Source organism: Nicotiana tabacum, chromosome 6 (genome assembly GCF_000715075.1).
Source record: "Nicotiana tabacum cultivar K326 chromosome 6, ASM71507v2, whole genome shotgun sequence".
Lineage (NCBI taxonomy): Eukaryota > Viridiplantae > Streptophyta > Magnoliopsida > Solanales > Solanaceae > Nicotiana > Nicotiana tabacum.
In genome coordinates this window covers 21,012,688-21,039,635 of record NC_134085.1, presented here as the reverse complement: position 1 = coordinate 21,039,635, position 26,948 = coordinate 21,012,688, and the positions used below count along the sequence as shown (strand labels likewise).

The window sequence follows — 26,948 nt, the reverse complement described above, 5'->3', positions numbered from 1 at the left end:
ATGTTTCTCTTCCGCAAACTTTTAACAAGCTCAAAATCTGAGCTGCTTCACCGTGAGGCCAGGCTGCGAAAAGCCGTAGATGGAGAGAAATCCCTCAAGCTTCTTTTTGATGAAAAGGAAGATGAGTTGGCAGACTTGCGGTTTGAGGCGAGTCGCAGTTTGAACTACGAGAGCTACCTCGAAGAGCAGGTAATTTTTGTTTCAAGTTAGAGTGTGTTTCTTCTTCTATCTTCTGAGGCTAATGTTTTGTTTATTTTTGTTATAGAAGAAGATGGAGGACCTGGAGCGCCTTCGGAATGAAGCTGGACGAGCCAAGCATGAGTACGATGAGTTAAAGGCTCAGACGGACGTTCAGGCTTCAGTGGGGAAGGGTGCTCTGGCTAAAGCCACCGCCTTTGAAGTTCAACTTCGCTTAGCTCACGATAATAGCTTGGTTTGAAGATAAAGGCCGAGGTTGTGGATGCCCGAGCCGAAGCTGTAATGAGCCGAACTAAGGTTGACAAGAAATTGGTAGTCTACTTGAAGGATGCTGCCGATGCTCAAGCCGAGATGAGAAGGATTCTTGATCACGAAGACAGGAGCAAGGAGTACTCTTGGTGTAATTCTCGAAAGGAAACCCTCGAGGAGATCCATGCTAGGGGCTTCGATCTCTCGAAAGAGATAAAGCAGGCAAAGGCAGAAGAATATGATGCTAAGCTCCTTCTGTGTGATACCGAAGATAGCGAGAAAGAGACCGACGGGCCATAGTCCCCGAGGGGGATGTAGTGTAAGATTTCCTTTTCTGTTTCTATACATAGTACTTTCAAAATACGCTATAAAAAGAGCTTGTATTTTCTCGCATATATGTATAAAAGGAAAACCTCGCGGTTTCATTTCTCCTGTATTTCTTTTTGCCTCATTTTAGCCAGATGAACTGTTCTTTGAGTTAAAAGGGATCCTTAGATTCGTGGTATGGCCCTGGGGCTCGTTAGGTTGGCCCGTAGGCTCTTACGCGCTTGGTCGATATGACCTTTTAGTGTAAGCTGGCGTTTGAGCTCTTATGCTTGTGCTCTTAGGCATGTTTGGTCAACTATTTTAGGATCTTACGCGTGGGGTTGGTACGACATCTTATATGTGCTGGCGACAGTGGCTCTTACGTATTTGGTCGGTGCAACCTTCAATTCTAGTGTTGGAGACAGTGGCTCTTACGCATTTGCCCTTAGGCAGATTTAGTTAACTATTTTGGGTTCAGTCTCCGAATTGGGTTTCGACTCGAGCTCATTTTACCCTCAAGTTTTTGAATTTTAAAGCTGGCCCTTAGGCACTTACGCGTGGGGTCGGTACGACCTCTTGTATGTACTGGCGGTAGTGTCTCTTACGCATTGGGTCGGTACGCCTCTTTTGTGTGCTGGCAACAGTGACTCTTACGCATTGGGTCGATGTGACCTTTTATATGGGCTGGCGATAGTGGCTCTTAAGTATTGGGTCGGTACGACCTCTTATAGGCTTTATTTTCCATTGTTAAGGACTTTTTGATTTGTGTTTGTCTGACTCTTCAACATTTTGATAGGAACCTAGATTGTGAGTTGTTATATGGCAATGATCGAGCACCTCGGGAGGTTTGGCTCAGTGGCTGAGTATCTCGAAGCCTGTAGTTTGGAGCTGACATGTCGAAACCCTTTTGCATGTGTCAAGGGTAGCCTGTTTAACCGGTTCTTTTCAAAGTATATTCGAAGTAATTGAAGGCCTGCGTTTTTATAGCGATAGTTGGGCGTCCCCGAGTCGCTTTAATTTGGCTGGTACAACCTTGTGACCATAGTCATTTGTGCTTGGTCGGAGCCTTTTAGTCCCGAGTGAAGTAGTTTCAGCGTCTATATTGAGGGTATACCTTTTTAAGGGCCTTACAAGTTTGATATATAGCCCAAACATTAAGATCGGGTTTACGCCTTTAGTAAGGTCTTACAAATTTTACATGCCTTTGAGGTCTTACATTTTTGGCTACTTGGTACAAGTATGGTTCATGCCTTGCTTAAGGTCTTACAATTATTGTCACTTGGTACAAGTGTGGTTCATGCCTTGCTTGAGGTCTTACAGATATTGTTGTTGCCTGATATAGGTCTTATGGCCTCAGTCTTTGATAAATCGATAGAGATGGAGATTGACGGCAGTCCCTGAGTCATCGAGGATTTCTCAATTCAGGAGTCATTACTTGTAAACTTGGTGCTGCCTCTTTGAGGGCTTACGATTTCAGAGTTTCCGACCCGGAGGTTATGTGGACTTGAGTTTTTGATGCCAGTCCCCGAGTGTTTAGGACATTTTTGGCTCTAGAGTTTTTTTGTGATCTTATCGTTGCCTCATTGAGGGCTTCCGAGTCAGGAGCTCCGACCTAGGGGTTGCATTGTTTTGAGTCGTTGACGTCAGTCCCCGAGTGTCCGGGGTATTTTTTACAGAGGAGCCGTTTTTACAAAAATACCGAGTTTCTTTGATTACTTGGTACAAGTATACACGTTTTTGATGTTACGGGCTCGATTGTTCTATGCAGACACGGTTCATTCGACCGTTTGGCCTAGTACATTGTTTTCCTATCGAGACCCCATTTAGAGCATCTTGGCTTCTCCGAGTAGGTGACCTTTCGGGGGGATTCCCTCCAGTATTTGAGGTTGACTGCAAAAGGAGCCTTGAATACTTGTTGAGTCTTCTTTAGGTAGAATATGTATGTTCCCTCCTTAAAAACCTTGCCGGTAAAACCCTTCTTGGGATAAAAACTCGGTCGAAAGAAAAGAGTGCAATGCATGTTTTTGAAACCTAAGGCCTTTGAATTGGAAAGTGCTTCGGCCATTTTGGTCGGATACCTGCATTCAGGTTAGTGTAAAAATGTAACTGAAAAAGGAAGACGGACATACCTTAGTGCTGACGGCGCTTCGAATCTCGATGTGATTCAATTGTTTGTTATGAGGAATCGGTCCTTCGTTTTGTTTAGTTGGGGATAGCAGATAATGTAGATCGTTATTGTTATTTTACTGTTTGTTTATCCTTTGTCTCTATCGAAGGTGGAGGTACTTGTGCCGGCGTCACGTCATGTACCGCGAACATGTTTCTTGACGCATGTTGTTCCCCGTAGAAGGTTTTTATCCCATCCTTTGTTGGGAATTTCATCATTTGATGGATGGTGGATGGTACTACTCTCATACAGTGTATCCATGGCCTTCCGAGCATGGCGTTGTATCTCATATCTCCTTAGATGACATGGAATTTGGCATTTTGGATTGTGCCGGCCACGTGGACAGGGAGGGTGATTTCCCCTTTTGTTGTTTTAGTCTGAGCTGCTCTACCACCCTTAACCTGATAATGTTGGCCGAGCTACCTAGATCCACAAGTACACGTTTAATTTGAAATGTATTTACAAGGAAAGAGATTACCAGTGCGTCGTTGTGAGGCTGAGACAAGGTCTCGACGTCCTCGTCACTGAATGTGATGGCATCTTTGGGTATGTAATCTCGAGTTCACTTTTCTGTGGTGATGGATATTTTTTGTTCTTCTCATCATGGGCTCTTGTGGAGCATCGATGCCTCCCAATATCATGTGGATGGCATGTTGTGTCTCATTTGTTTTGTTCTTCTTGCTCGCCTCTCTTTCCAAAATTGATATTTGGTCCGGTCGATGAGGAATTCTCAGAGGTGACCTTTACTGAGTAGTCGGGCTACTTCTTCCCATAGTTGGTGGCAATCCTCGATCTTGTAGTCGTGCGTGTTATGAAATTCACACACTAAGTTATGATTTCTTTGCGAAGGATCTGATTGCACAGGCCTAGGCCACCTGGTGTCTCTGATTTTACGGATGGCGAATACGATGTCTGAAACATCAATGTTGAAGTTGTATTCTGATAAGCGGGGTGCCTCCATCGGCCTTGTGTGCCTATCGAAACCAGCTCTGTTGATGAGTCTCTGAGGATTCTATCCTCGGTCTGTTCTTCTGTCATTCCAGGGTATGTTGTACCTTGGGGCGTTTCTTCTATCTTCGGGGTATGGTTGTGATCGTGGCCTACTCCGCACTACTAATTATGTTGCGAGAGATAGTCGGAGCAGCTTTTACCCGATATTGGGTCGGGATCGATTTCCATAGAGAGCTAGAATTGGAGTGGTGTATCTATTTAGCTTAGGATTGCGTAGAGTTCCAAATTACACTTCTCATCATTTTTGGGGTTTTCTTTATAATTCTACTTTTAACAAACTACAAATTGTAAATTAATCTAAGATTTAAATGCTACGGGTTGTTCAAATAGTTTAAAGGGCACTAGGGTAGTGACATCCGCCTAGGTGGTCAATTGACAGGTACTTGAGTTTAAGGCACAATTTACATGATTGGGGAGTATGATATAACTATTGCACTACTTTACCCACTCTACACCTCTCGGTGGTTCAAGTGATTTTGCCCAATTGGCTTTCTCAAGACCAACTGGGTATGCAAATTTGCACAAGCAACTTAGGGTTCAAGTCAGGTATTACTCTCCCGAGGTTTAACCCTTTAATTGGGGCTATCAATCTCTTGAGTATGCCCCAATTCCTTGTTGAATCAATTTCGGAGGCTTAGGCTCTCTTTCTCAAGCAGAGCCCTAGTCAACTAAACACAAACTAGTGTTTGCAACCACTAATTCAGTAATTAACCATGAAATTAACCCAAATATCAAACACCCATAATCAATTTATCCCTAAAATACAAGACTTATCAATTACCCACACTAGGGTTGAGCCACAACCCTAGCTATGGGGTCTAGCTACTCATATTTAAAGAAGAAAAATAAGAAATAAATGAAGATAAACATATATTTGTTAATTCCTAAGCTAAATACAAAGATTCGATGATGAAATGTAGTTAAAGTTGCCCAAAATGGCTAAGAAAAGTCGACCCACGAGCGCAGCTATGCTATTACTATACCTGCTCACCTAAAAATGGAAAAAGGATGTATTTATACTAAGCTGAAAAATCTGGACAAAACTGCCCCTGTGGCGTCAGTGCGGACACACGGAATGGACTGCGGCCGCACTAGGACTCTCGGCTCCAAACTCCAGCTCCGCGGACCGCACAGAATAGACTGCGGCCTCAGTGACTTCTAGTGCGGTCCACATAAAATGGATTGCGGATTGCATTGGCTTGAAAGCTCCAAACTGCAACTTCTCTGAATCTTGGCTCTGCGGTCCGCACAGAATGGTAGTATGGCCGCATGGACTCCAGTGCGGACCACACTAAATCTAGTACGGCCGCATTGCCTTTTAGCCTGAATACCTGCTCTCTGAACCTCCTAGTGCGGACCACACAAAGTGATGTGCGGCCGCACTGGACCTATTTTCCTTGAGCTTGTCTTATCTTTGGTACTTGTGCAAGTTTCACTCCTTTTGAGCTGATCTTTGACATTTTGTTACTTTGTTGATCAAACCTGCAATCAAGCACAACTTATGAGCCTTTTGAGACTATTTTGTATGATTTTATAATCAAAGCATAAGCAAGAAGGAGTATAAAATGCATCAAAATCCCTAGTTATCAACTCCCCCAAACGTAAGCTTTTGCTTGTCCTCAAGCAAACAAAATAAGACCCACCCCTTAAGGGAAAATCCAAGAAATTTTCAGTTGTCCTAAAGCAACCTCAACTAGCATCAATTGAGACTAACAATTGCCATCAATACAAATGAATCATTAACAACATTTACCCTTTGAAACACCATGGATTAAGTGCGACACAAGAGCATCAAGGGTTGACTCAAAACATCAAAGAACTCTTTCAATTAGTTTGGTCATTGTGGAACACAAACTCACACATCCTCAACTCTCTCTAAGCAAACCTCACCTTTAGAATAGTGGCACGCAAAACAAGGATAATGGAAATTCACTCATCTTTCTTAAGAAAAAGTCACAAGTCCGGCTCTAAGTACCATATGCTTGCCCCTAATATGTGAGTATCCACTAACGTAAACTTCATTCAACTAAAGATCATATAGGACTTTTGTGGAAACATTGTGAAGGCTTTTGGTTCAGGGTAGGAAATGTTTTGGTCAAAGTAGGTTCCATCTTTCCTTAAGCACTTCTTTTGATTCATTTGGCATATATTCACTTGACTCTTTGAGTCATTTCACTTCTTTCTAAGGGGTTAGAGAGACACACTATCACTCTTTCTTAGGCATTTCAAACCTTTTCTCCTTTTTCAACTTTTCACACCTTCCATTCTTTGCTTTTCTTGAATCCATTTTTATTCTTTTTTTACACTGAACATTTATTTTGTCTTTTTGATTTTCTTTCTTTTTCATTGCCTTTCCTTTTCTTCATTTTTGTGCCATTTTACCATTTGTTGAAATCCTCGTCTCTCCCCCCAAACTTATACTTTTTCCATGTGCTAAAGGAAATATTGGGTGCCAAGAGAGGGTATCTTTTAGAACGGGTATAGGCTTGTATCATAGTTCTTGAAAGAAAAAGGTCTAAGGCTCAAAAGGGTTAACTAGGGATCTTATCATTGGTAGGCTATGGAATTGTTCAAACTATCATTTGGATCAAGGAGAGCCTATAATCATGTCGCAAGTCAAAATTCACTTATGATTTCGCCTCAACAAACATTCAGGGCAAGTTCTAGACCAATGGCTCGGGACTTGGACTTCCAATTGCAATTACTCACCACACAAGCTAAGAGATTGCTAAAGACATAGAGTCGGGGGCCCACAACGACCTTAGATACGATTTGAGCACAAAATGGTCCCGAAAAATCACTTGATGATTATCAGTCAATACAAGAGTCTCAAGGTCATGACTTTCACCATCCTAAGCACAACAATTTATTTTTGACCATGAGATCAAAGGCAAATGTTATAGGCCCGAGTGAAGCTTTGCTTGAGGCACCCTTAACTACTAACTATTAAAAACAAGAAGAAAAACAGACTCAAATCCTTAAGAAGGTTGTCATGCCATCCATCACTGGGAAGAGCCATCTGGTTCACAATACACTCCACCTTTGGAAAGAACCGTAGCATTAAGAAAACCAAAGGCTTATTGCAACGAAAACAAAAAGCTGGAATCACAAATAAGAAGCTAAAAACAAAAAAAAATTGTGGAAAATAGAATGAATATATATAAGAGGGGATTTGAATATACAATGGATGGGATGAATATATACAATGTGATATAATCTTTATATACAGACCCAAAGTGAAATAAAAATGCGATAAATGTAACGAAATATCAGAATTATATACAGTCCAAAGATGAAAAATCAAGAAAGGAAAAAACTGTTAAATATATACAATCATCCAAAATGTAAGGCCTACCCCTTCAAATGAAAGCTGACATTGTCCCTAATGCCAACTAGTCTAAATAAAGCACCAAAAATGTAATAGGAAAAAGGATATAGAAGACTCCCTATGGCTCGTCTATCTACATAGGCTCATGTGTGGTCCCAGGGTCCTCTCTGTCCTTGGGGACTTTAGACTGGTTCCCTGTGGCTTGCTGCTCTGCTACTGGGACCTGGGCCTGGACCTAGACAAGCTCTGTAGGTAGTGCACCCTGTGGCTGACTGGAAAAGGTCTCCCGTGGGTCAGCCAGCTGGATGACTGCATCATCAGCTCGAGGGATCATCCTCTTCCTCTTGGGAGGCCTTTGTGGCTGCTCCGGCTCTGGATGAGCTACTGGTGCTGGGTCCTGGAGCAGTAAATCTAAAGGCAGGTGATCCTCCTTTAGTCTGTCTACATCTACTCTCAGCTCCTTCACGGACTCTTTGGAGGCCCGTGTCATCCGCAGCTTCTTGTGCTCCCGAGCAAGCTCCTTAAGAGCCTTGCTATGTGAATCATTTGCATTTAAGAGCACTGCCTAAGTGTCGAGGATCTTCTTTTGGTTGTCAAGTATCTCCTTGAGAGCATCCTTTATCGACTGTGGAACCTGTGTTGGCGGAGGTGCCGAATGAGCCTCTACCACAGTTGTGAGTGTGGACAACTTGGATGAGACAATATGCATCCAGTTTTTTATGCTAAGAAGTGCCTGGCTCAGTCAGTGAGCAGTAATAGGATGGGCCCGGGAAGATGGAATCTCCGGGCCTACTGAGGTGGATGCGCTATCAGGAATAGCTGTGGATGTGGAAGGACCGGGAGGGATATCTGTGGGAATGGAGGTAGGCTCAGCAGGAGCCACTACCACAAGTGGCTCTTCAAATTGGTCAGTTGGAGCAGTAGTTGTACCTTTGAAGTTCTTGCTCTTCGGGTTGTAATCCCCCTACATGCTATACTAAGAGAAAGGGGCCTTCGCCTTGACTCTGATGTCAAAGGGCCTCTTTTCCACCTTCAAGTCCCGGAAGTACATTGTGAGTAAACTGGGGAAAGGATAGTTCTGGCCATGCTCCGCACCCACGATAGTAATGATTCTAGACATCACATTCCCCACGTTGATGGGGTACCCTACCATGATAGAAGCCACTAACACAACCCGGTGGATAGGTAGGGTGTTGTCATGAGTGGTAGGGTCCAACCGGCTGTATACAAAAGTCTCCCACTCCCGTGCCTAAAATTTCAAACTCCGTCTCAGAATCTGGACTCCAGTAGTTAACCAGTCGGGGTGGTACCTGGGATTGCCAGGTACTGTGCTAACCAGGGACGAACCTCCTCGCCCATTTCCATCTTTTCCATGTACAGGGTCTCATCCTCCTCATTAAAGCCCAGGTACTCATTTATTGACCTCCTATCAAACAATACTTTTAAGTTCCGAACCTTGGTCACATTGGAGCCCTTTTTGATGTAGGCTACGTAGCAGTAGAATTATTTGACCAAGTGTTCGTTGACATCCACACAGTCATCCATAAAATGCTCCCATCCAATACTCATCCTAAACTGTTGAGGTAGCAAGTCTCTATCTATGAAGCTCCTCTCCGGGATCAACTTTCTCACCGGCCACCACTCCCGAAATTTATGGTATGCCACCTCACTCACAAATCTATCCTCCCAAGCCTTAGGTTTTCTAGTTCTAGCAACGCCTCCCACCTGAGGCTCACCTCCTTATCCTATTTCTTCCTCTCCCCCTATTTCCTCCTCATCTCTAACGGCACCCTCTCTAGATAATGAAGCTATGGGAGAGGTGGAGTATTCATCCCCACTACCTGTTGTTGAACCTTCAGATGACCCTGAAGAAATGTTCACAGATATTTGGGTAGTGGGGGAAGTGGGAGGGGTGTTTCTTAGTCTGTGCCTCTCCGGATAAGGGATGTATTCTGGGATTGATCCGAAGAGATCTCCCAGGAGGGCTCATACACACTCCTCGACATGTTAATGGCTCTGTCAGCAGCTTTTATCGCCTTCCTTATGTTTTGATGTTTTGCCTAGCTTGGGGAATGAGTTTAACCATTTTCTGTTTCCCTCGCCGGAAGGATTCACCTCTGCCCGGTTGTTTAGATCCTTTGCCTCGTTGTTTTACCATGGTCTACAAGCACAATCCAAATGACATTGTTAGTATCAGTAGAAGTAGTGAAAAACATTGTTGCAGACAAAGTTGCAGAACAGACTTGAAGAACTGCAGAAAGTTTGCAGAAGTCACCCAATGCGGACCGCACAAAATGGCCATGCGGTCCGCACAAGGGTAGGTTTCAGACTACCCATCCTCTGTATCATGACAGTGCGGACCATACAAAATGGTAGTGCGGCCACACAGGGGCCTGTGCGGACCGCACAAAATGTAGTGCGGCCGCACTACCCAAAGTTCAGCTTCCTAGAAGTTCATTAGTGCGGACGGCACAAGGGCACCGCGGACCCAAAGAATCGACTGCAGTCCGCACTGAGTGCCCAGATTTGGCACTAAGTTAGGGTTTACGAATTCTTGAATTTTAGTCCAGTTTATGTATCTAAGTATGTCCCTATGTGATTGCCCATTGTGTTAACTACCTAGGCCTACCCTAATCAAAAAATTTACAAATTAAACCTAATCAATTGAAGAGAAACTACGGGAAACATAGAGAGGGATGTAAGGAAAACAAAAATTAAAGGAAATTAACAAAAGTAAATAAAATAATTAAAAGGAAGGTACTAGATGTGAGATGAAATTAAGCTACTTAGTTCCAAATAGTTAATTACAGGCAAGGGGATGATGAACAATACTTTAATAGAGGTATGAGGTTCAATAGTGCGAAAAGGGTAAAAGAAGGGCCTCAGGCCCTATTTATAAAAAAGGAACTGGGACCCAGTCTCACCAACTAGTGCAGACCGCACAAAATGGACAGCGGTCCGCGCTACACAAATACTTTCAAGCTTGAGGAGGCAACACTCTGTGATCCGCACAAAATGGACTGCGGCGACAGAGGTCCTCTGCGGACCGCACAAAATGCAGTGCGGCCATAGTGGCAAACATCAGAGAGGTGCTCATTCACCCTTCACCAGTGCGGTCCGCACAAAATGTAGTGCGGCCGCATTAGCAACTTCAGAGACCTGGCACTTTTTCTACTATGTCTTGCACTACATCAACACAACCCTGCAACATCTCACAACTAGTTAGCCCAAAAATTAATCCTATACTACCAAGAAAATCAAAGAAAACAAGAAGAAAAACACATGAGTTGCCTCCCAATAAGCGCTTGATTTAACGTCGCGGTACGATGCATGTTACCATCACATCATTTGAAATGAAAAAGTGCCACCATGTGGCTGTCATCAATTTTCCCAAGATAATGCTTGACTCGGTGCCTATTAACTCTGAAAACTTCACCATTTTTGTTCTTTAAATCAAGAGCAACCCAAACAGCGTCACGCACACCACTTCAAAAGGTCCACTCCATTTTGGTTTGAGCTTTTCCGGAAACAGACGTAACCGGGAGTTGAACAAGAGAACCAGATCACCTACTTTGAACTCCTTTCCACGAGCATATTTATTATGAAGGTACTTCATCTTATCCTTATATAAGGATGAACTGGCGTAGGCATGGAATCTGAATTCATCAATTTCATTGAGCTGCTCCACACGAAGATTGGCTGCAACATCCCACTCAAGATTAAGCTTCCTTAAAGCCCACATGGCCTCGTGCTCTAACTCAACCGGTAGATGGCAAGCTTTCCCAAACACCAACCGATACGAAGACATACCAATCGGAGTCTTATAAGCTGTCCTGTAAGCCCATAGAGCGTCATCCAACTTCTTCGACCAATCGGTCCTATTTGCATTGACCGTCTTTGACAATATGCTTTTGATTTACCTATTAGAGACTTCCACTTGACCACTTGATTGAGGATGATAGGGGGTAGAAACTTTTTGATTGACGCTATACTTAGAAAGCAACATGTCGAAAGCTCTATTGCAAAAAATGAGACCCCCATCACTTATGATTGCACGAGGAGTACCAAACTTTGTAAAAATGCTTTTCTTGAGAAATGCAACGACACTTCGGGCCTCATTGTTGGGAAAAGCCACGGATTCAACCCACTTTGAAACATAGTCCACCGCCACAAGGATGTAAGTGTTCCCACAAGAGCTAACAAATGGGCGCATGAAACCAATGCCACATACATCAAAAATATCAACCTCAAGGATGGCATTGAGAGGCATCTCTTCTTTCTTCGAAATTCCACCCGCTCTTTGGCACTCGTCGCATCTCTTCACAAAGTCACCCGCATCTTTGAACAAAGTTGGCCAATAAAACCCACAACTAAGAACTTTAGAAGTCGTCCTCACCCCGCCATGATGACCACCATAGGTAGAGGAATGACAAGCCTCCAAAATACTCAATTGCTCTTCCTCTGGGACACACCTTCGGATCACACCATCCGTGCAAATCTTGAACAAGTAAGGCTCGTCCTAATAGAAATCCAAACTATCTCGCTTGAGCTTCTTCCTTTGGTTAGAAGATAGCTCACACGGGATTATACCAGTCACAAGGAAATTAGCAACATCGGCAAACCATGGCATATCATTCATCGACACCAAAAGGAGTTGTTCGTCGGGAAATGAATCATTGATCTCTAGGCCATCACGAGGCCTCCCCTCCTCCTCCAAGAAGGACAAGTGGTCTGCCACATGGTTCTCACTACCCTTCCGGTACACAATATCCAAATCAAACTCTTGAAGTAACAAGACCCATCACATCAGTCTAGCTTTGGAGACCTTCTTCGTCATCAAGTACCGGAAAGCGGCATGGTCAGTACGAACAATAACTTTAGCACCCATAAGATACGGCCGGAATTTTTCCATAGCAAACACAATAGCCAAAAGTTCCTTCTCGGTCACCGTGTAGTTTACTTGAGCATCATTCATTGTCTTGCTCGCATAGTATACCGGATGAAATATTTTGTTCACTCGTTGACCCAAAACTGCCCCAACCGCAACATCGCTCGCATCACACATGAGCTCAAAGGGTAAGCTCCAATTAGGCGTGGTAATGATAGGAGTGGTGGTCAACTTATGCTTGAGAAGTTCAAAGACTTGCATACACTTGTCATCAAACACAAACTTATCAAATCACATCTATCTTTGCTTTATCCTCCTCAATACCATGATTCAAAATTTTATGCCCGAGAACGATTCCTTCTTCCACCATAAATTGGCATTTCTCCCAATTGAGGATAAGATTGGTTTCTTCACAACGGGCCAATACCCTATCAAGATTCTTCAAGCATTCATCAAATGAGTCCCCCAAAACACTAAAATCGTCCATGAACACCTCCAAAATGTCTTCCACCATATCGGTGAAAATGGCCATCATGCACCGCTGAAATGTAGTCAGTGCATTACACAACCCAAAAGGCATCCTAGAGAAAGCAAATGTGGCATATAGACAAGTGAATGTGGTCTTTTCCTGATCTTCCAGAGCAATCAAGATTTGGTTGTACCCAGAATACCCATCCAAAAAGCAATAGAAGGCACGCCCAGCAAGTTGGTCTAACATCTGATCCATAAATGGCAAAGGTAAGCGATCCTTGCGGGTCACTTTATTCAACTTGCGGTAGTCCGTGCATACACTCCAACCGATGACTGTTCTTGTTGGAATCAAATCATTTTTGGAATTTTTCACCACAGTCATGCCACCCTTCTTTGGTACACATTGCACTGGCGAAGTCCAAGAGCAATTAGAGATGGGGTACATAACCCCAGCATCTAACCACTTGATCACCTCCTCTTTCACAACCTCTTGCATTGCCTCGTTCAATCTTCTTTGGTGCTCCAAGGAAGTCTTTGCATCATCTTCCAGAATAATCTTGTACATACAGAATGCGGGGCTTATTCGCCGAATATTAGCTAAAGTCCTTCCAATTGCCTTTTTCCACTTTTGAAGCACCGCCAATGTAGCATCAACCTGCATGTTAGTAAGGCAAGAAGAAAGAATAACTGGAAAAGTAGAATTTGAGCCTAAGAACTCATACATGAGGTATGGAGGAAGTGGTTTCAACTCCAACACCAGAGGCTCCTCAATTGAAGGTTTGGTTGGTGGAGTCTTTCTATTCTCAAGATCCAAAGACAATTTCCTAGGCTCATAAGAATAAGAGACCATTCCATGTAAAGCATTCATGCACTCCACTCGGCTTGCATCCTCATTGACATCAAGATTCAACAAAACGGCCTCCAATGGGTCCTCCACATTGCTCATAGCTCTGGTGTCATCAATTATCGCTGTTGTAACGAGGTCAACAAAAGAGCACACCTCGGTACTATTGGGATACTTCATAGACTTGCACACATGAAAGACAACCTTCTCATCTCCCACCTGGAAAGTAAGTTCCCCTGCTTCCACATCTACCAATGTCTTCCCCATAGCTAGGAAAGGTCTACCCAATATGATAGGAACCTCATAGTCCACCTTGCAATCCAAGATCACAAAGTCAGCTAGCAAGATAAATTTGTCCACCCGGATAAGCACATCATCAATAATACCCAAGGGTCTATTCATCTATCTATCCACCATTTGTAACCTCATGGAAGTCGGCCTAGGTTGCCCAATACCCAAAGTTTTGAAAACTAAGTAGGGCATCAAATTGATACTAGCTTCCAAATCACATAGAGCCTTGGCAAAATCCGCACTACAAATGGTGCAAGGAATGGTGAAAGCACCAGGATCTTCAAGCTTCGGGGCCATTGAATGCACTATAGCACTAACGTGGTGAGTCATCTTTATAGTTTCACAGTCCATAGAACGCTTCTTTGTGACCAAGTCTTTCATGAATTTTTCATAGCCCGGCATTTGTTCAGGTGCCTCCACTAAAGGACCATTAATAGATAAGCTCTTCATCGTATCAATGAACTTTTTAAACTGATTATCATTCTTCTACTTTGCGAGCCTTTAAGGATAAGGTGGAGGTGTCCTTGGCAAAGGAGCCTTGGCTTTTGGCACAACCGGCTCTAGCATGTCAATCACGTGTTCCCTAGATGGGTTCACGGCATCTTGAGTTTCCACCTTGGCCTCATTAATGTCAATCCTCACTTCATTGTTCACATTGTCATCAGCCACATCTTCAACTACCAAAGGAATTTCATCTTGCAACTCAACATCATCATCCACAACTTGCTTTTGCTTAGAGACATTCACATCACCGCCTCTCCCACTTCTTGTTGTAACCGCCATAACATGATTGTTCCCACCCTTTGGGTTCACTATCGTATCACTTGGTAGAGCACCCTTCGGGCGAGTATTCAATGACTGAGAGATTTGGCCTAATTGCACCTCCAAGTTTCGGATAGAGGTATTGTGAGAAGATAACTGTGCATCAGAATCCATATTCTTCTTCATCATCTACTCGAACATCATTTCAACTCTATCCATATCATTACCCGAAGAACTAGGACCTTGAGATGGAAATGGGGGTGGATTGTTCGGTTGTTGGTACATTAGGGGCCTTTGAAAGCCTTGCCCCCGATTCCCTTGGTTTACATTATTCCATCCTCCTTGGTTATTATTGCCACCCCAATTATTGTTATTACCATTCCAATTCACTTGGTTGCCTTGATTGTTGTTCTAATTGCCCCAAATGTTTTTTTGGTTGTTGTTCCCCCCATTACCATTGTTTTGTTATTGATTGCCCCAATTGCCTTGAGGTCTCCACTGTTGTCGGTTGGAAGAGTTGCCTCGTTGGCCTTGATAGTTATTTACATATTGAACCTCTTTACTTTGGTCATCATAACCATCATTTTGAAACCCATCACATGCATCATCAAATTGCTCAGAATTCCCTTAGTTTTGTTGCCTTCTTTGCCTTCTCTTGTTGACAAGCATATTAACACCATACATGGCATTCACTTGGCTAGGATTTTGGACTTGTTGCAACTGTGCCTTAGCCAATTGGTTCATAGTAGTTGTCAACTCCGCTATAGCTTGCCCATGGTCATGTAATTCCTTGTGCAAATGAATAACCGTAGGTTCACCTTGAGGCACATTGGCTCTACTATGTCATGCAGAAAAAGTGTCAACCATCTCATCAAGTACATCACATGCCTCATCATACGATTGCTTCATAAAGTTTCCCCCGGCAAGTTGGTTCACTATGCATTGATTTGTTGTATTGATGCCCCGGTCAAAAGTTTGTTGGATCATAGCCTCGGTCATATCATTGTTGGGGAATTCTTTCACCATCATTCTATACCACTCCCAAATCTCATGCAAAGGTTCCATGGGCTCTTGCTTGAAAGCCAATATCTCATCACGCAATGCCGCCATATGCCCCAGCGAGAAAAATTTAGCAATGAACTTATCCGCCAACTCATCCCAAGTTGTGATGGAATGGTTGGGGAGTCTCTCTAGCCAATCCAATGCCTTCCCCCGAAGTGAGAATGGGAAAAGCCTCAACCTAAGAGCATCCTCGGACACATTCGTTTGCCTGCTCCCCTAATATGTATCCATGAACCCATTGAGATGTGTGTAGGCATTTTAATTTGCAGCGCCCGTGAAGTACCGACACTACTCAATTAAAGTCAATATCACGTTGGTTATTTGAAAATTGCTCGCCCAAATTCGGGGTGGGACAATATCACTCGCATAGCCCTAGTTCGAAAGCACTCTGGGAGCCACTCTTGGAGGGGGCAGAGGAGGGTCTGGAATATCACCATTCAGATAAGCATTGGCATTGCAGCCTCTACGTTGTCCTTGAGGTACAAGAGGCACCTAATCTTCCCCGACATCATCTACCTCCTCCCCCGCAATCACATTTCCAAAAGGGTCATTAGCGTTGATCGCTGCCATTTGGTACCTGAGTTATGACACAAACAAGTTAGTAACAAATAAGGAAAGAAGAACAATACACAAAACTAACTAAATAGATAACCAAACCCGTTAGCTCCCCGGCAACGGCGCCAAAAAGTGATCGCGGCCTACTCCGCACTACTAATTATGTAGCGAGAGAGGGTCGGAGCAGCTTTTATCAGATTTTAGGTCGGGATCAATTTCCACAGAGAGCTAGAATTGGAGTGGTGTATTTATTTAGCTTAGGATTGCGTAGAGTTCCAAATTACACTTCTCATCATTTTTGGGGTTTTCTTTATAATTCTATTTTTAACAAACTACAAATTGTAAATTAAGCTAAGAGTTAAATACTACGGGTTGTTGAAATAGTTTAAAGGGCACTAGGGTAGTGACATCCTCCTAGGTGGTCAATTTATGGGTACTTGAGTTTAAGACACAATTGACATGATTGGGGAGTATGATATAACTATTGCAAACTACTTTACCCACTCTACACCTCTTGGTGGTTCAAGTTATTTTGCCCAATTGACTTTCTCAAGACCAACTGGGTATGCAAATTTGCACAAGCAACTTAGGGTTCAAGTCGGGTATTACTCTCTCGAGGTTTAAACCTTTAATTGGGGATATCAATCTCTTGAGTATGCCATAATTCCTTGTTGGATCAATTTCGGAGACTTAGGCTCTCTTTCTCAAGCAGAGCCCTAGTCAACTAAATACAAACTAGTGTATGCAACCACTAATTCAGTAATTAACCATGAAATTGACCCAAATATCAAACATCCATAATAAATTTAGCCTTATACAGGACCCATCAATTACCCACACTAGGGTTGAGCCACAACCCTAGCTATGGGGTCTAGCTACTCATATTCAAAGAAGAAAAACAAGAAATAGATTAAGATAAACACATATTAGTTAATTGCTAAGCTAAATACAAAGATTCAATGATGAAATGTAGTTAAAATTGCCCAAAATGGCTAAGAAAAGTCAACCCACGAGCGCAGCTATGCTATTACAATATCTGCTCACCTAAAAATGGAAAAATGATCTATTTATACTAAGCTGAAAAATCTACACAAAATGCCCCTGCGGGGTTAGTGCGGACCGCACAGAATGGACTACGGCCGCACTAGGATTCTTGGCTCCAAAATACAACTCTCTGAACTCAGGTTCTGCATACCGCACAGAATGGACTGCGACCGCGGTGACGTCTAGTGCAGTCTGCACAAAATGGACTGTGGACCGCATTGGCTTGAAAGCGCCGAGCTGCAACTTCTCTGAATCTTGGTTGTGCACACTACATAGAATGGTAGTGTGGCTGCATGGACTCCAGTGCGGACCGTACTAAATCTAGTGCGGCCGCATTGCCTTTTAGCCTGAATACCTACTCTCTGAACATCCTAGTGCAGACCGCACAAAGTGGTGTGTGGCCGCACAGGACCTATTTTGCCTGAGCTTGTCTTGTCTTTGGTACTTGTGCAAGTTTCACTCTTTTTGAGCTAATCTTTGACATCTTGTCACTTTGTTGATCAAACCTGTAATCAAGAACAACTATTTTGTATGAGTTCTAATCAAAGAATAAGCAAGAAGGACTATAAAATGCGTCAAAATCCCTAGCTATTAGGTTGGTACCTCTCTTTGTTCAGGTTTGACTCCCTTGCCAGAAGACTGCTTGGGTATATCGAGCCTGAGGGGGATCCTAATTGGTCATCCTCGACCCTGATCTTCGATTGATACCGGTTGTGAACGTCCGACCAGGTCACGACGGGGTACTCAACCAGATTATGTTTCAGCTGCTTCGAGGCCACCGAGCTTCGTTCATTCAAACCTTGAGTGAAGGCCTGCACTGCCAAATCATTGAAGACCAGTGGTAGTTCCATTTGTTCCATCTGAAAGCGAGATACGGACTCTCGCAGTATCTCATTCTCCTTCTACTTGATCTTGAAGATGTCAGATTTCCTGGTTGCTACATTGATGGCACCAGCAGGTGCCTTTATGAAAGAATTTTCCAGCATGGCAAATGAATCTATTGAGTTTGGGGCCAGGTTGTGATACCACATCATTGCCCCTTTAGAAAGTGTTTCTTCGAACTTCTTCAGTAGGACAGACTCGATCTCATCATCCTTTAGGTCGTTGCCCTTCGCTGCACAAGTTTAAGCAATAACGTGCTCATTGGGGTCCGAGGTTCCATTATATTTCGGAAGGTATAGCATTCTGAACTTCTTTTGAATAGGTTCTGGAGCCGTTTCCTTTGGAAACGACCTTTGTATGAACTTCTTTGAATCCACACCTTTTAGGATCTGGGGCGCGTCGACCCTAGAGTTGTAGGTGTCGACCTTTTTATTGTTGGCTGTTATCTTCTTCTCGCCCGACTCGATCCTCTTTGTGAGGTCCTCGAGCATTTTTATGATAGCGGGGTCGGCTACCGACCCATTGTTTCTTGATCTTTCTAGTGTCTGTTCGGTCCGAGGGGTTATTCCCGAGGCCGCAAAACTTGGGGTTTTTTGGTGACTCTGTAGCTGAGCGATTGCCAGCTGTTGTGCCTTCAACATTTCAAAAATAACATGAAGGCTAACCTCCCATTCTTCCCTAGCTGGGGTATTCTGAGCTTCTTGTTGGTATCCTTGGTGCATGGTCCTATTAGTGTAGGAGCTTATATCGACCTGTTGGGCATCGCGCGAGACCGCGTCCACGGGAATTGGTTCTTAGGCATTCTCAGTGTCTGGTGGGGGTACACCAACACCTGGAACATCCACACCGTTCTCTTTGTGGTCTTTAAGATTGTTGTTTTCATGTGCATTTACTGAGTTAGACATTTTGACCTGAAATCAAAGATCTTGGACAAGAAAAAGTGTGAAAGATAACTTGCGTTATGTACTTAAACCAGCAAGAAAATAATCACTATTATTTTTAGCCCCACGGTGGGCGCCAAACTATTTACCGTGAAAATGATAATAACAATTAAATTTGATTTTGTGGTTCTAAAAATATAACTGATCTATTTTTATGCTTAGTTGTTTGAGCAATAGGTGCTGAGTGAGGTACTTGGAATCAAGGTAAGAGATAAAAAATGAGATGTTAACCAAATCGAATGGTTAACAATCAGGGCCTCGAGCTTGCCTACTGAGGGCCTCGGGGTAAAGTCTGATGCTCGGCTAGGAGCTATCGAGGGTAGTCGATGGGTGACTAACAGTAATAATAAGATCAGTGACGGCTCTTTATGGCCAATAATAAACAATAAATGAAGAACAATAATGGAGCACAATGAATATAGGTAATAAATGCAAGTGGAGAGATCAAGAGAATATGTTAGAAGATAGAGAGAATGTTCTTGTGCATTTAGTATTGAGCAACCGGTCTTTACAAATGACAAGGATCCCCAGGATCCTATGAGGGGAAATCCTAACATAGTACAAGTACATTTATTACAAAGATATGGAGATGAGACAGCTAGTTGACACTATGATACGAGTCAGAGCTAGCCTACTAGTCTTTGTCAGCCCTATTTATGCACCTTGGGAACTCCCCACTTTTTCTCCATAACCGTCGGTCTGTACTACCTCGAGGTCGAGCGTTGATGACCCTAAAGGGATAAAACTCAACCGTCATCTCAAGCCCTCGAGGCGTGCTTACGAGGCGCCGTCACGACGGGAAATTGGACCCTCCGATTTTACCATATACAAACTTCTTGAATGCCCACATGGACTTATGCTCTAATTCCACAAGGAGGTGACATGCTTTACCAAATACCAACCGATACAGAGATATACCAATTGGAGTCTTGAAAGCTATTAGATAGGCCCACAAAGCATCGTCAAGTTTCCTTGACCAATCAATCCGGTTTGCATTGACAGTCTTGGATAGAATACACTTGATATCCCCGTTGGAGACCTCAACCTGTCCACTTGCCTGGGGGTGATCGGGGTTGAAACCTTGTGAATGACACCATACTTGGAGAGTAAAGTGTCAAAGGCTTTGGTTGCAAAAAATGAGAACCCCCATTGCTATCATGGCCCTTGGGGTGCCGAACCTTGTGAACATGTTTTTCTTCAATAAGGACACCACACTCCATGCTTTAATGTTGGCCAAATCCATAGCTTCAACTCACTTGGAGACATAATCCACGACAACAAGAATATAAGTGTTCCCACATGAACTCACAAATGGACCCATAAAGTCGATACCTCACATGTCAAAAATGTCAATCTCAAGGATGGTAGTGAGAGGCATCTCATTCTTCTTGGAAATCCCGCCGGCTCTTTGGTAATTATCACACTGCTTAACAAGCTCTCTAGCATCTTTGTACATGGTAGGCCAATAGAATCCACAACTTAGGATTTTTATAGAAGTTTTTGCCTCACCAAGGTAACCACCAAAAGGTGAGGAATGGCAAGCTTCAAGAATACCCAATTGTTCTTCTTCTGGGACACATCTACGGATAATACCATTGGTGCACGTTTTGAAAGCTCGTCCCAATAATAATCCAAGCAGTCCTATTTGAGCTTCCTTCTTTGGTTTGAAGAGAACTTATTTGGGATAATTACGCTCACAAGATAATTGGCCACATCAGTAAACCAAGGCATCCTGGTCAAAGACATGGAAAGGAGTTGTTCATCCAAAAACAAATCATTAACCTCAAGGCCATCATGGGGCCTTCCCTTCTCTTCCAAACGGGACAAGTGGTCCGCCACTTGATTCTCACTCCCTTTTCGGTCTATGATTTCAAGATCAAACTCTTGTAGAAGAAGTTCCCACCTCATCAATCTAGCCTTTGAGTCCTTCTTATTCATAAAATAACAAAGCGCCGCGTGATCGGTATGAAAATCACTTTGTTACCCATGAGGTACAGGCAGAACTTTTCCATAGCAAAGACAATGGCTAAGAGTTCTTTCTCGGTCACCATATAGTTGACTTGGGCGTCGTTCATGGTCTTGCTTGCATAGTAGACCAGATGGAATATCTTGTTGATTATTTTCCCTAATACCGCTCCTACCGCCACATCACTAGCATCACACATGAGCTCAAATGGTAAGCTCCAATTTGGTGCGGTAATGATGGGAGTGGTAGTCAAACTATACTTGAGTAGCTCAAAAGTTTTCATACAATCTTCATTAAACACAAATTTTGCATCTTTTTCCAACAACTTGCACAAGGGGTTCACCACCTTTGAGAAATCCTTGATGAACCGACGGTAAAACCCCGCATGCCCTAGAAAGCTCCTCACTCCTTTGACGGAAATAGGAGGAAGGAGTTTCGATATCACTTCAATCTTTGCTTTATCCATTTCAATACCATTCTTGGAGATCTTATGGCCGGGGACAATGCCCTCCTCGACCATAAAGTGACACTTCTCCCAATTAAGCACTAAGTTGGTCTCTTCATAATGTACCAAGACTTTATCAAAATTGCCCAAACACTCATCAAATGAAATCCCCCACAATAGAGAAATCATCCATGCAAACGTCAAGGAAGTCCTCCACCATATCTGTGAGTATTGCCATCATACATTGCTGAAAAGTAACTGGTGCATTACAAAAGCCAAACGATATCCTTGAGAATGCAAATGTACCATACAGAAAAGTGAAGGTGTTCTTCTCTTGGTCTTCAGGTGCAATAAGAATCTGGTTATACCCAAAATACCCATCCATGAAGCAATAATAAGAATGCCCGGATAACCTATCCAACATTTGATCAAGGAATGGAAGCGAAAAATGGTCCATCCGAGTCACTTTGTTGAGCTTCCTATAATCCATGCATACCTTCCAACCAGTGACAGTTCTTGTGGGGATCAACTCATTATTATCATTTATAATCACAGTCATGACTCCTTCTTTGGGACACATTGTACCGGTGAAGTCCATGAACTATCAGAAATAGGGTAGACAACCCCAGCATCCAACCACTTGATAACCTCTTTCTTGACAACCTCTTGCATGGCCTCATTCAACCTTCTTTGATGTTCCACGGAGGGTTTGTCATATTTCTCCAATATGATTTTGTGCATGCAAAAGGTGGGGCTTATACCCCGAATATCCGCCAATGTCCAACCTATTTCCTTCTTCCTCTTTTAGAGCACCGCAAGGGTGACATCTACCTGCACGTTAGTTAAGCATGAGGAAAGAATAGTATGTAAAGTGGAACAAGGGACTAAGAACTCATACCTGAGATATGAAGGGCAAGGCTTCAACTCCAATGTAGGAGGCTCCTAGATTGAGGGCTTTGTTAGCGGAGTCTTCCGGTTCTCACGGTCTACGTAAAGTTTCTGAAGCTCATATGTATATGAACCCATTCCTTGCAAAGCATTGACATATTCAACCAAACCTTCCTTCTCATCCACATCATTATTCAGCAACACAGCTTCCAATGGGACTTCCACATTAATCACAGCAATTATGTCTTCAACAATCACTTCGGTCACAAGATCCACAAATGAACATACTTCGTTGCTATTGAGCTGCCTCAATGACTTGAAAACATGGAACACAAATTTTGCATTGCCCACTTGAAAGGTGAGCTCCCCTTCTTCCACATCAACTAAGGTCTTCCCTGTAGCTAGGAAAGGTCTCCTCCATATGATCGGTACCTCGCAGTCAACCTCACAGTCATGTATCACAAAATCCATGGGAAGTAAGAACTTGTCGACCCGAACTAGCACATTATCAATTATCCCCAATAGACTCTTCATTGTCTTGTCTGCCATTTGCAACTTCATGGATGTGGGCCTTCGCTGCCCAATCCCCAATGTCTTGAACACAGAATATGGCATCAAGTTAATGCTTGCCCCCAAGTCATACAAAGCTTTAGTGAAATCGGCACTACTAATAGTGCACGGGATTGTAAAGGCACCGGGGTCTGCTAGCTTTGGAGCCATGTAATGTACAATGGCACTCACTTGATGCATCATTTTGATCATTTCACAATTCATGGATCTCTTCTTTATTACCAAGTCTTTCATGAACTTGGCATATCCCGTCATCTGTTCTAGAGCTTCAACCAAAGGCACATTTATGGACAAAATTTTCATCATATCAATGAATTTCTTGAACTGATTCTCATTATTTTGCTTTGCGAGCCTTTGAGGATATGGTGGAGGGGGCCTTGGAAAGGGAGCCTTGGCTTTGGGCACTACCGTTTCCGGTATTTGTATCCCGTGTTCCCTAGACGGGTTCACATCATTTTGTGTCTCCTCCATGTTGTCATCAATGTCTATGCTCACTTCACATTCTCATCATTCACTTGCAAATCATTGCTTGGTTTATCATCATCTTGCACCAACGCATCATCACTCACAATCTTTCTTGAATTAGAGGAACTAGAAACTCCACCCCTACCACTTCTTATAGTCACCGCCATCGCATGGCCCGTATTGTTCCCACCTTTCGGATTTACTACCTTGTCCCTTAGTAGTGCCCCCTTTGGCCGAGTATTCAAAGCTTGAGAAATTTGGCCAAGTTGTACTTCCAAGTTGCGGATGGAAGTGTTGTGGGAGGCCAATTGGGCATCGAAGTCGGCGTTATTCTTCATCATTTGCTCGAACATGGATTCAATCATGCCCATCTCATTATTGGACGAGCTAGGACCTTGTGATGGATATGGAGGCTGGTTGTTTGGTTGTTGATACACCAGAGGCCTTTAAAAGCCCAACCCCGATTCCTTTGATTATTGTTGTTCCAACCCCATTGATTGTTATTACCTCCCTAATTACTATTATTGTTTCCACCCCAATTGCCTTGGTTTCCTTGGTTACCCCAATTTTGATTGTTGTTGTTCTCCCAATTGCTTTGGTTATTGTTGTTACTATTCCAATTTCCTTGTTGACCTTGATTTTCCCAATTTCCTTGTGACCTCCACTGTTGTTGATTTGTAGCATTGCCTCGTTGACCCTGATAATTGTTCACATATTGAACCTCTTCACTTTGATCATCATAGGAATCATCTTGGTTGTACCCACTACCACTTTGCTCAAATTGGTCCGGATTGTTTTGAACTTGTTGACCTCATTGCTTTCTCTTGTTGATCATAATATTTACTTCATCCATGGCATTTACTTGTTTTGGCCCTTGAACTTGTTGCAACTAAGCTTTGGCCAATTGGTTCATGGTAGTACTCAACTAGGCTATAACTTGGTCATGGTCATGGAGCTCCTTATGTAGGTGAATAAGATTAGGATCACCTTGTGGCACATTAGCTCTACTTTACCACACCGAAGAGGTATCCGCCATCTCATCAAGTATTTCACACGCTTCGGCATATGGCATGTTTATGAAGTTCCCCCCGGCGAGTTGGTTAACCACACATTGGTTTGTTGTATTTATGCCACGGTAGAATGTTTGTTGGATCATGGCTTCGGTCATATCATTATTAAGACATTCCTTAACCATCATCTAGTACCTTTCCCAAATATCATGAAGAAGTTCATTTGGCTCTTGTTTAAAAGAAAGGATCTCATCTCTAAGCATCGCCATAAGTCCCGGAGAAAAGAACTTTGCGATAAACTTCACAGCCAACTCATCCCAAGTGGTGATGGAATGTTTGGTCAACCTTTCTAGCCAATCCAAAGCCTTTCCCCTTAGAGAAAATAGGAATAGCCTTAACCTCAGTGCGTCCTCAGAAAAGTTGGTTTGCTTTCTCCCCCAACACGTGTCAACAAAACCAATGAGGTGCTTGTAGGCATTTTGGTGTAGAGCTCCGGTGAAGAAACCCCTCTATTCCAAGACTGTAAGCATGACATAGGTTATTTGGAAGTTGCCCGCCCTAATCCGGGGCGGGGCTATTGCACTTTCTTAGCTTTCGTTGGGCAACAGACGATGTGCTTCCCTTGCAGGAGGTGGGGGAGGCTTTGGAATATTATCATGAGGCATTCTACCTCTCCTTTATACTTGAGGTTCAGGTAGAATATCATCCACATTATCATCATCTACCTCCTCCCCCAATGGAAAATTTTCGAGGGCATCATTGTTAAGAGCCATTTGGTATCTAAAAGCAATTCACACACAAATTAGAAAAATAGAAAGAAAGAAAAACAAAACACACAAATACTCAAATATATAGCTAAAGCCATCTAACTCCCCGACAATAGTGCCAAAAATTGATCGGGTCCAAGCCTGTACTACTATTGAGTAGCGAGGATAGTCGATGCAGTTTTACCCAACTAGGTCGGGATCGAGTCCACAGGGAGTTATTTGTTTGGAATTAGGTTTATATCCAAGTCTAGATGCGGGTTTTGCTCTTAATTGCACTTCCACAAATGGTTGGTTTGTTTTCTACTTCTACTTCTATTCTATAGTATGCAGTATTTGAAACTAAGTACAATGTTTTTGTTGGTTGTTTTCAAGGGTTTAAAGGGACTAGGGTAGTGACTTCCACCTAGGTGGATATCTAACGGGTAGCAAGAATCTTGGGAAATCATGTGATTAATTGGGTTAATAATATAGCTATCGCGTCGGGGTACTCACCTTATACCTCTCGGTAGTTTGAGTGATTTTGCCGAATTTGGCTTTCTCAAGTCCAAATGGTATTCATGCAATTCAAGTGATTTTAACTCAAGTCGGGTATTACTCTCTCTAGGTTTAACCCTTTAATTAGGGCTATCAATTTCTTGAGTTCACCCCAATTCCTTATTAGCCTAGTTTTCCTAGACGTAGTCCCTCTTTCTCAAGTAGAGACTAAGTCATAAAGGCATGAATCAGTGATTGCAACCACTAATTCAATAGTTCTAGCAAGAACTAGGCTAAAAATAACTAACCCATACACATTCAAGCCCTAAAATTCAAGACCCATCAAATTCTCACACTAGGGTCGGGTCACAACCTTAGCTATGGGTTTAGCTACTCATGGAAATAGTAGAAATCAAAGACAAAGAGAAGAGAAAATCCATAATACTAAATTAAAAGTAGAAAGTCTAATGTTATATGGTAAATCTTGTAAAAAAATTGCCCAAATAGGAAAACCTACCCGTCTCACGTGCTCAGCACAAACAAACTTAACCTAAATGCCCCTACGTAGTTCTGATCCCGGTCCGCATTTCTTCACATCTGGGTCTGGGTTGAACCTTGTTTTGTGGACCACGCACTTTCCACCGCATATGCGTGAGAGACTTGCCTGGCCGTGTAGTTTAACGCGGACCGCCCTTCTCACTTTTGCATCACTTGTGAACTCTCTGAATCTTAGAAACCGCGGTCTGCAAAATTCCAATCGCGGTCGTAATGGTACTTTTGTGGCTGCCTCTTTTTGATGTAGTCTGCATTCATATTTGTGGACAAAAACAACCTCTCTGATTCTCCATTTCGGCGTCCGTGTAATTATGACCGCGTCCGCATTGATACTTTTGCGGCCGCACTTTTCTATCGCGGTCCGCGTTCCACAGCTCTTAGCCCAATCTTGGTCTTTATGAGTTGATCATGGCTACTTTGGCTCATTGTGAACAATCCCTACAAGCAAGCATAATACATTAGTTTTTGGTAATAACTTCACGCATTTTAGGCCCAAAACGCAATTAAAAGAAAGCAAATAATAGGTTAAAATCCCCACTTATCAGTAGGAACTACAGTAGGGGTTGTGGATGATGGAGGAGGCATAGTTGCGGCACTGGAGGAAGGCTCAGCCTAAGTAGGAGGCTGAACTTTCTTCTTCAGATTGTTCACATCCATCAGTGAATTCCAAGTAAAAGGCTTCTTCGGCGTCACCTTTGTGTCATAATCCCTTGGCTCTACATTTGCATCTGTGAGGTATTCTGTGATAGTGTTGTGATATGGATAGGATGAGTCATCTTGCTGAGCAATCACTGAGATGTTGGACGACA

At 43.1% G+C, this 26,948-nt stretch overlaps 2 protein-coding genes across 2 annotated transcripts; both read right to left on the bottom strand.

The window, feature by feature from the left end:
- Positions 1 to 20,332: 20,332 nt before the first annotated feature.
- On the bottom strand, positions 20,333 to 20,937 carry LOC142181730 (uncharacterized). Its single transcript, XM_075255203.1, has 2 exons — positions 20,698 to 20,937; positions 20,333 to 20,653 (listed from the first exon to the last, which is right to left on the bottom strand). Exons 1-2 carry the CDS (start codon positions 20,935 to 20,937, stop codon positions 20,333 to 20,335), a joined length of 561 nt encoding a protein of 186 aa, XP_075111304.1.
- A 1,415-nt stretch (positions 20,938 to 22,352) lies between these two features.
- On the bottom strand, positions 22,353 to 23,123 carry LOC107819580 (uncharacterized). The gene has a single exon (XM_016645703.1). The coding sequence runs from the start codon at positions 23,121 to 23,123 to the stop codon at positions 22,353 to 22,355; it is 771 nt and encodes a 256-aa protein (XP_016501189.1).
- Between the last annotated feature and the right edge of the window lie 3,825 nt (positions 23,124 to 26,948).

Bases quoted from the DNA above. Each gene is read 5' to 3' on its own strand.
- LOC107819580 (XM_016645703.1), bottom strand. From the start codon at position 23,123: ATGACGGGATATGCCAAGTTCATGAAAGACTTGGTAATAAAGAAGAGA.
- LOC142181730 (XM_075255203.1), bottom strand. From the start codon at position 20,937: ATGAATAAGAAGGACTCAAAGGCTAGATTGATGAGGTGGGAACTTCTT. The intron at 20,654-20,697 runs GTGAGCGTAATT...AAACCAAAGAAG, and splicing joins CTGATGTGGCCAATTATCTT to GAAGCTCAAATAGGACTGCT.